Genomic DNA, 10200 nt, shown 5'->3' on the forward strand with positions numbered 1-10200 from the left:
GGGGCTGGAGAGATGGCTCAGAGGTTAAGAGCACTGATTGTTCTTCCAGAGGTCCTGAGTTCAATTCCCAGCAACCACATGGTGGCTCACAACCATCTGCAATGAAATCTGATGCCCTCTTCTGGCCTGCAGGCACACATGCAGAAAGAACACTGTAAACAAAATAAATAAATAAATCTTTAAAAAAAAAAAAAAAGAAAGTCCTTTTTGAAACCATCACTGAAGTTTTAATTAAAAATGAGCAAGTTGTATCCCTTTGGGTAACTTTTTTCTTTTGCCCTCTTTAACTAGCTGAAGAGAACTGGCAGTTTTTTAAAGGCCTATTTAGCACTATCTGATGAGAACTTATCTCTACTGTAGTTTTCTAGGAAAGAATAAAATGCCTCTAAAATCACAAAGTTTGAGTAAGACATAATTAACAAAAATAATTACAGGGAAAATAGTTGGTGTAATAATCAAATTCCTCTAAAATATGAATTGGGTTCATGCAATTCCAACTTAAAAACAAAAAAGACTTTTGGGGGACTTGATGAATTGAGAAACTTACATGGAGACATTTGAAAATAAAGACAGACAACAAAATATACAGTTTGCATTCTCTGTAGATTTTGTACCTATAGATTCAAACAACTGAGGAATGAAACTACTTGGGAAAACCTGTATGCTGATGTTGTGTGCTATTTCTCCCAAACTGAGACATTTCTCCTTGTAGAGAAATTCTTAAGACTCAGGAAGCTAATGAAACTTACAAGGCTTATGTACTAGTCAGGGTTCTCTGGAGTCACAGAATTTATAGAATAAATCTATCTGTCTATCTATCTATCTATCGATCTGGGAATTTATTGGAATGACTAACAGGCTGCAATCCAACAATAGCTGTGAATATAAAGTCTAAGAATCTAGTAGTCCCCCTCCCCCCCATTGTGTGTTGCTCAGTCCCCCGAGGCTGGTTGGCTGGGCTGGTCTTCCATATAAGCTGGAATCCCAATAGACTCCAATAAATACCAGTGAAGGAACAGATGGGCCGACAGGGCCAGGGCAACAGGCAAAGAACTGCTGAGCCCTTCCTTCTTCCATTGTCCTCATTAGACTTCCAGCAACAGGTGGAAGGTGTGGCCCGGGTTAAAGGTGTGCCTTCCAGCCTCCAGATCTGGATTAAAGGTGTGTGTCATCCTGTCTCAAGCTATGGAGCCAAAGCCTGTGTCTTTCAGTCTCAAGATCCCGATCACAGGTGTGCCTTCCATCTCTAGATTGTAATTCATTCCAGATATAGTCACGCTGACAACCAAGAATAGCTATCACAGCTTGGGAAGCCCATAAAATTAGAAGATTTACAGGACCACCCCCAGATAGGATAAAAAGCAGAAAACAATCGCTAGGGAGAGGAGAAAGCCCAGTGGAGCTAAAGTCTGGGCATGCAGCTTTCCTGGGTCATCAGCCACGCAGAAATGGACTTTTCGGCAATGCCACTGCTTTTGCAGTCACTCTCCTGTGGGTAAACTTAATAAATTCACAGGTTCAACCAGACAGACGCAGATGGGATCGCTTATTTAGTCTGTTGTCAGTGCCCTACACAGGATAAACAGACAGGTCACAGGACACAAGCAAAGCCTGAGAACGTACTGACACACGTGAAAGTGAGGCAGGAAGGGGTCGTAGCATGGCCCCTGTGACGGGGGAGCAGATATGCCATCCAGGTATGCCAGTCCTCCTGAGGGAGGAAAACAAGAGACAATCCCAATACGACTACAGTTCCCCCCAGATGGAACGAGAGAGCGTGCGTCCTTGCTGTAGTGGCGATTACAGGTTCTCTCCTGCAACCAAAGCCAGGCTGTCTCAGAACAGAGCGCCCTTAGGAAGGATTCTGAGGTAGCCATTGTCTACATGGTATGAATCAGCATGCTTTCTTGGTGAACAGCTCCACCCCATGCCAGTAGGAAGAAACACCCAAAATAGCCGATGGAGTAGAAAGCTAACACACTGCAATCACTGAAAGGACCTTGTCTGGGACAGGATGGTAAGGAGGCTGTGGTAGCTGTTACACAACCTTTAATGTGTGGGTTACGGCATGCAACCACAGCTGAGCTGTCTAGTGAGGAAGACTGAGCCAAGGTAAGAGAGGATTCACATTGGGACAAGGATATGCGGCTGTCTTCCTCCACGTTAGCCTCTTGACAGTGAGGAAAAGATGGCAGCTACCAGGATGCAAGGTGAGGACAGACAAGTACAGATGTGCTAACAAGTCCTTCCTGGGCTCAAAAAGCAGGGAACTCGTGGGAAGAAATGGGCAGAAGGTGCACAGTGTGTGTGTGTGTGTGTGTGGCCTGGGAAGGGTAGAGGGGGTGGTTACAGGTGATATAAGACACCTGACCTTTAATACAAGGGAGGAGAAAAATCCATGAGTCAGAATGCAGATGGGGTCTTTATGTCCCAGTACAATAATCAGAGACCACTTGCATCTGAGTGGCCTGAGTTGAGGCAAGCCTCTCACAGTTCCTTGCAGCAGTATGGGATACGGGAACAGAGGAGTCTGCCATAGCAGCTGCAGATCTGAATGTGGTGCCGGATGCTGTCAACTTGGCCTCGAGAATCACGTGCAGGGAGTTTCAGTGAGGACTGTCTCCATTAAGTTGGCCATTTTCTTGGTTATGTCACCTGAGATGGGAATCCCCATCTACCTTGGGAGGTACCGTTCTCCAGGAGGGGAATTCTGAACTGTGTAAGAGCGGAGAAGGCTCCGTGAGACAGAACTCACACCTGACACTTACTGGGGCTCAGAACCTGTGGCTAGAACAGCTCACTGCCCCTATGAGAACATACTATCATTCTGCTGAATGGACATAGTACTGAAATAATGCCTAGTGATTTAATGCTCTATCCATAGATTCAGTGCATCTCCCAATCCTCATCAGAGTTTTTTGTTGAAGACGGCAATTAAGACTGAGACCCTAAACTGATCAGTGTACAGAGAATAAAGCTTGGGGAGTATTCGGCACTCTTTGCCACATCTGTATCCTGTATCTCCACGCAAGGCCCAGGGATCACTGTGGAAGAGCGGGCAGGAGCGTGGACGACTACAAGGAAACACTGATTTCTGGACACAGCAGAGTGGCTGTCTATGTGAAGTCACAGCAGAGTGGCTGTATACGCGGAGTCACAGCAGCTGTGGCAGCACACAGACTCCAAGTTCAGCCAGACAAAAGCCAAAAGGAGGGGGCGAAGTGACATCTGTAGCTGAGGAGCTATTGCTGTTGATAGTCGCTGGGAGAGGAGAGGCTGTTTTCTTTACGGGGATGACCCCAAGGGTGAGCTAACCGCACTCCAGAGCTGGGTCCACGCCCAAGAGTATCTGGGTAGCACAAACTGGACTCAATGGATTTTAAAGGAGAGAAATAGAAACACAAAGTCGGGTGGGTGAAGAGGTGGGGGTTGATCTGGGAAGAACTGGGGAAAGAGAAATGAATATGATCAAAATCCAGTGTATAGAATTCTTCAGGAGGGGGCTGGAGAGATGGCTCAGAGGTTAAGAGCATTCATTGCCGGTTCTTACAAAAGTCCTGAGTTCAATTTCCAGCAACCACATGGTGGCTCACAACCATCTGTAATGGGGTCTGGTGCCCTCTTCTGGCCTTCAGGCATACATGCAGAAAGAATATTGTATACATAATAAATAAATAAAATAAAATTCTTCAGGAAGTAACAAAAGCATTTTAGATGGAGGAGTGGGGGATAGTAACATGGCTAAGATAAAGCATTATTTTAAATGGAGGGGGCAGGAGGGTAGTAAAAAAATTAGGAACACTTTTTGCTCTTGTGGAGGTTCAGGTTCGGTTCCTAGCACCCAGTGGTGGCTCACTACCATCCCTAACTTCAGTTCCAGAGCACCTGATGCTTTCTTCTGACCTCTGTGGACACCGGGCACACACATGGTACACATTACATACCAGCAAAACACTCACACATAAGCAAAATAGTCTAAACATTTTTTTCTTCAAAGGAGTGGAGAAACTCAGCTGAGCCCTTGAGGGGCACACACTAGTCCACTGTGCTTTGCTCTTGATGGTGGGTGTCATGTGACAGTTCTCTTAAACCCCTGCTGCTGTGATTTCCCACGATTAACCGCAATCTGGAAGTTTTAGCTGAAGAGACATTTTCTTGCTTAATTGTTTTGTTAGGGCATTTCATCTCATTTTATCAAAGCAACGGGAAAGCAAACTAAAACCTAACTATAACGACGCATCACATCCCACTCTGAACAAAGGCTACAAAATCCTAGGCAATCCAAGTAAAATAAGTGCCCCCCCCATGAACTAGCTCATACAAGCCATTAAGGACAACTGATCACTGCCAGCTGAGGGCCTCGTGGGTATCAGAGATGGGAAAGAGGAGGAAGGGCAGGCACTAGTGAGGAAGCTGAAAATGAGAGAGGCAGTCTTTGATGCTCAGTTTCCTGGGTCAGACAGAACTGTGTTCACGGCTGAGTTAACAAGTTGATTCAGCAGAGACCTCCAAATTGGTGTGGGGCTTCATTGGCCTCACTCAGCCCCATGACTCCACATTTTCTTTATAAAATAAGAGACGTTCTGGCAGATTTGAATTATTTAAATTGGGTTCAAAGGATGCCAAGGACTGAGGAGGAGATGGCAAAAGAGATCAGCAGCCAGGGGGTTTGTATTGGTCACTCACAGGCTTATGTTGCAAGACTTTTGTCCAGGTGGGTTTCCTAAGGGAAAGCAGACCCCAAAACACTGTGCTAGTGAGGTTTTACAGCCTGAAAAACAGTTCATAGAAGACATAAATGGCAAAATGGTACAAGAGAAAATGATTGTATTTGTTATAGGAGTGAACCAGTGTTCCCCTAGACTATGCTGTGCACAGTTCTTCCCCTGCAAGGAATCACACTGAGGTAAAGACTATTTGTTCAGCCCAGGGCTCTGTCCGCAGGCTGTCATGACTGAAGGGCAGTTCTAGAAGCAGGTACACATTGCTATCTGGGCCACACAGTACAAGCCGGCCCTCCCATACCACTGAGTGTGGAGAGACGTACTGTGGCCCCACTCAGCATCAGTGCCCAGTATGCGAAGGATGGGTGGCTCAGGGAAAGTGCCTGGATTATGGAGGTAGATGAGGATGTCACTTTTCAGTGACACAGCTCCTTTTGACTTAACCCATCCTCCTGTAAGTAACCCCTGACCCATGCACCTGCAAACAAACCTACTAAGTTCATTGGTTTAAGCTGGATTTAGGTAGAATCTGGCTTATTTTCTTTTTGGTTTGTTGCTGGTGGTCTATCTGAAGTAAAGAGGAATAGAGGTATTTGCTCACATCTTCCAAGAAAAACTTACATGAGAGCTGAGTATGCAAAGTTGTGGGGTTTTTTTTTTTTTGCCTTGTCATTATTTCCTGAGCAACATAAGATAGCACAATTTACACTGTGATAGAAGTTACATTGTAATCATCATTTTAAATAATCTAGGGGTGATCTCTCTCTCTCTCTCTCTCTCTCTCTCTCTCTCTCTCTCTCTCTCTCTATGCCACCCAATGAAAGAACAGATAAAGACAATGTTGGACATTTACACAATGGAGTATTACTTGGCCATTAAAAAAACATCATGGAGCCGGGCGATGGTGGTGCACGCCTTTAATCCCAGCACTCGGGAGGCAGAGGCAGGCGGATCTCTGTGAGTTCGAGACCAGCCTGGTCTACAGAGCTAGTTCCAGGACAGGCTCCAAAAGCCACAGAAAAACCCTGTCTTGAAAAAACAAAAAAAAAAAAAAAAAAAAATCATGGAATTTGTAGGCAAATGGATGGAACTAGAAAAAAATCATTCAGAGTGAGGTATTCCACACCCAGAAAGACAAATATAGTATGTATTCACTTATGAATAGATAGAAGCTGATAAGTCAATGATAACCAAGCTACAATCTGTAGAGCCACTGAGGTTAGGTATAGACTAGGGGGTACAGAGAGATCTCATTAGGAAAAGGAAATAGAATAGATATTGATCTGTGGGAGCCCACGTGTTGCTAAGTTTCCATCTGGAGTCATTTGTGACTTAAAGTCATTTGAGTTCAAGCTTGCCTGCTCTACTTTTTCTTATAACCTTGAGGGCTATGAGAGTCTTCTGATTTAGCCCGTGAGAAAAGAACACTCTATCTAGTAGACAGTGTACTGCTGACAACAAACCTCAGGAACATCAAGATAAGAAAATAAGGCTGTTTCCAGGCCGCAAGCACATGTTGGAGAGGAGGCTGCTCACTCAAGGACAGGAATGGTCTTGTGGTTAGATACTGACTGACCGCCTGTGCTGTGCTTTGTTCTGCTTAAATAAACTCGGGGCTGCTTTGGCATGGCCAGACAGACCTCCCTATTCTATCCTGTCTTTTATTTCTTCTGACTTTTCTTTGGCCTCAAGGATCCCCTATCCAGGAACCCTAGCTGACCTTTAAGGCTCCTCCAGTGATCCTTTGGGAGGAGGCTGGAACAGGAGGATCAAGTGGGGAGGGAATGGAAGAGGGGGATGAGGGAGGGAATATGGGGAGAGACAGCTAAAATCAAGGGCTGTTTGAGGGGCAATATGTAAACCTAACATAGTAGAAGCTTCCTAAAACATATAATATATATGTGATCTAAATGAAATCAACAAATAATGGGGAAACAAAGTCCCAACTGCCTGTCTTTCCACTTCCACCAAATGAAGCTTCCAGTACCAGAACATCTATTTTCAATTAAAAAAAAAAATGTCAGCTGAGGATTCCAGACAGACCCAAAAGCCCCACAAGGGGACCTTGATTTCCTGGGTATAACATGATGGCTCTGCTCGGGCTCCCCATGATCTCTGATAACACTTCTTTCCTACCTTTTAATTCTTTAATTGGAAGAGAAAATGATCTCACTCTTGCACCCTTAAATGGTATCAAGTGGGTGAAAACAAGAGGGCCTGCATTCAAGTTCCCAGAACTTACATAAAAGATAGGCATGGCCAGACATGCCATAATCCCAACATGTTGTGGGGGCAGAGACTGGTAGATAGCTGGAGCTTAGGAGTGGCCAGTAAGCCTGGCTGAAACAGTGAACTCTGGTTCAAAGAGCCAGTGCCTCAAAAGCAAGGTCAAACACGAGAGAGGAAGACCAGATTCCATCTCCTGCTTCTGCATGTACATGCAACACACATGTGGGTGTCCCCGACACACCCCAAATATCAACAGAGCAGACATGGGCATGCAGCACACACATGGGTGTATCCCAAACACCCCAAAGATAAACAGAACAAACATGTAGATGCAGCATGCACGTGGGCACCCAACCCACACACGCCCCAAACATCAACAGGAAAAACAAAACTGAACTTCCCCGTCAAGAAATACACAAACAATACTGAGACACCGCTTTAATTGAGTCCGAAATTACGAGCCCAGGTAACTGCAAATGTTTACCACGTTTACCTGAGAGTATGGTATGAGAGTTTCAAACTGTTGATGAAGCTCGAGTAGCTGAATCAGCTCTGCATTCTTTTTGGCTTTTTCTTTAATCAGGTTAATGTAATGTTCAGGATTTTCTGCAAACGAATGCGCAGCATCTCTGGTGTTGAAAGTGTAGTATTTTTCTTTGTATTTCAAAATTCCAATGGTTGGATTTCCTGTGAAAATTAAGAACAGCAACCTGACTAGGCATATTTTTGTGATAAGCCACAGAACTAAGGTTGCTGTGGTTTTGATTGTTTGGGTGATGTTGCAATTCACCCAGAGCCTTCCACATGCTAACTAATACCCTACCACTGAGCTACAAGTCCATCCCACATGCTCCATTTTAATATGTCACCTCCATCCTTGTTTTGTTAAAAAGTTATTAAATGAGAAATATGTAAGTTCATATTAAAGTATATACTTTATTTTTAAGGTTAAAATAAATTTTATGGCCAGGCAGTGGTAGTGCACACCTTTAATCCCAGCACTCAGGATCAAAAAAAAAAAAGTATATGTGGCTGAAGAGATGGCAGAGCAGTAAAATTGAATAGAACTCTTGCACAGACCCAGATCCATCTATAGGCTCATGACCTCCCGTAACGCCAGTCCTCAGGGATTCCGTGCCTTCCGACCTCCACAGTACCTGCACTCACATGTATACAGCACCAGATGGACACAAGCATATACACATGATTTAAAAATAAAATAAATCAGGGCATGGAGAGATGGCTTAGCAGTTAAAGTAAGTATTGCTTCTCCAAAGGCCCTGAGCTTGGCTCACAGCATCCTTTCAGAGAACTCGTACCCGTCACTCCAGATCTTCTTCTCACCACCAAAGGTACCCACACATGCTTCCTTTGCTTACACAGCAACACACACACACAGATAAATAAAAAAATACAGATAAAATTTTAAAAACTGAGTTTTATATAACAACCTTCCTATACAGATGAAATATGTGTAAAAAAATCTTATGAAAACCATTTAGTATATTTGACAAAATTTACAAACCTACTTAAATTGATCTGATTACTAAAGTGTAGAAGACATGAGGTCCTTGGGCTCACAGACAAGCACTAGGGAAACCAGGAATGTTAAATACAAAGCACTGCCTCTTCAATGGAGGACATGTAGCCCTGTCTCCACTCAGAAGGCTGGGAGTGGATATAGTTACTAACCTGGTGATCTGTGCTTTCTGTAGAGCCAAGACACATCTGAATCCCCAGACTGTGATGCTTTTCCAGACTCTTCCTCTCTAGACCTGTATCCTGAGCACTGCTTCTCAGTCAACAGAACCCACCTTTATGGAAGCAGTCACAAGCACTTTGCAAAAGAGTTTCAGTGTAGTTATGGCTTTAGCTTTACTGGTGATAACTGTCACCAGGAAACTTTCTTCCAAAATGGACTGTACTTAAATATGTCAAAGATAAACTGTCCCATGTCAGACACTAGAAGTCTGAACCCAAACTGGCCACCGAGTCGCGATGGATTTGATTTCCTTCTCGCCCCACACTAAAGCAGTGGTGTGTGTATACATGAGAGAGTGTGTGCAGTGTGTGTGCATACGTATGTGGAGATGTGTACGGGGCTAGTGGACACAAGAAGACATTTAATCCTAGCACCCAGAAGGTGAGGCAGGAGGATTTCTGTGAGTTTGAGGCCACCATAGCCTACATAGTAAGTTCCAGGACTGCCAGGACTAAACAGAAAGACCTTGTTTCCAAGGAAGAAGAAAAAGAGGAGGAGGAGGAGCAGGAGGAAGAGGAGAAGCAGGAGGAAGAAGAGGAGAGAACATCTGGGGTCCTTCTCTATCATTCTCCACCCAATATTCCTCTGGGTCAAGTTCTCTCAATAAATCTGGAGTTTCTGTGGCCTGGCTGGCCCTGTGCCAAGGTTATAGGACTGGGTACAGTCAGTCAAAGCCAGCTTTTTAATGTGGATTCTAGGAATTTGAACTTAGGTCCTTCACTATTGCTCAGCTTACCCACTAGCCATGTCCACAGCCCCTTTTCCAAATCCACAATTAGAAATCCTTTTGGCCTAAAGTATTTTAGATCAGGGACAGTCAGCCGGTTACACCCATTCCTTACAACCTCTGCTGAATCCACCAGATTATACTGGAAGCTCCATAGGCGAGGAAACTGGACCATCTCTACATCTCCTGCCTGCTTCAGCATATGTTTCCCAGGACAACCAGGCTGATACAGGAAGTACTCGGTATGGGACCGACATCACAAAGGCAGACTGTTATCTCCAACAATGTACCTGGGAGAAGAAGACCGTCTGTTGAAGCAAACGTGTAGCCACAAAACCCGCGGTACTGAATTACCAGTTTATCAAAATTTGCTGTTGTTTCTGGAAAAAGCCAATCCAGTTTTCTGAAATCTGGCAAGTGTACTCTTTCTTCTAAAATGAAAGAGAACAGGAAATGGTTTATATCCCTTGAGAAGATGCAATTTCCTAAATGAATCAGCAGAAGGTCATTCTAAACATTTTTATCATCTATTGCCACGTCCACAGCAGTGACTGCCGTGTAGTGACAAAATGCCTCTGCGCTGGCTTTTGCCTGCTGAAGGATTGGGGTTAGAGCTTCTTGGAGCGAAGCCCCAGGTGGTCCCCCTGGCAATCAGCGGTCGAGATAGGACCTGATGCCATAGGCAGATCTCGTATCTGGAGATGGCCCTGAGAGCGAGCCCTCCTGACACCTTGCCTGATCTTTCTCTGTATTTCTTA

General features: G+C 44.5%; 1 protein-coding gene across 3 annotated transcripts in view; it reads right to left on the reverse strand.

Annotated features, from left to right (window-relative positions):
• The window catches only part of Cfap206 (cilia and flagella associated protein 206), a 45187-nt gene that overhangs the window by 18811 nt on the left and 16176 nt on the right, over positions 1-10200 (reverse strand). For all 3 annotated transcript variants that reach the window (XM_050145422.1, XM_050145424.1, XM_050145423.1), the window contains exons 10-11: positions 9733-9873; positions 7447-7640 (exon numbers count right to left, since the gene is read on the reverse strand). In XM_050145422.1, the coding sequence (XP_050001379.1) occupies positions 7447-7640; positions 9733-9873 (335 nt within the window). The remainder of the gene's footprint in view (positions 1-7446; positions 7641-9732; positions 9874-10200) is intronic.

The sequence above is a fragment of the Alexandromys fortis genome, unplaced genomic scaffold, assembly GCF_014885135.2.
Source record: "Alexandromys fortis isolate MF-2015 unplaced genomic scaffold, M_Fortis_MF-2015_v1.1 scaffold_2_26212498_36691700, whole genome shotgun sequence".
Classification (NCBI taxonomy): domain Eukaryota; kingdom Metazoa; phylum Chordata; class Mammalia; order Rodentia; family Cricetidae; genus Alexandromys; species Alexandromys fortis.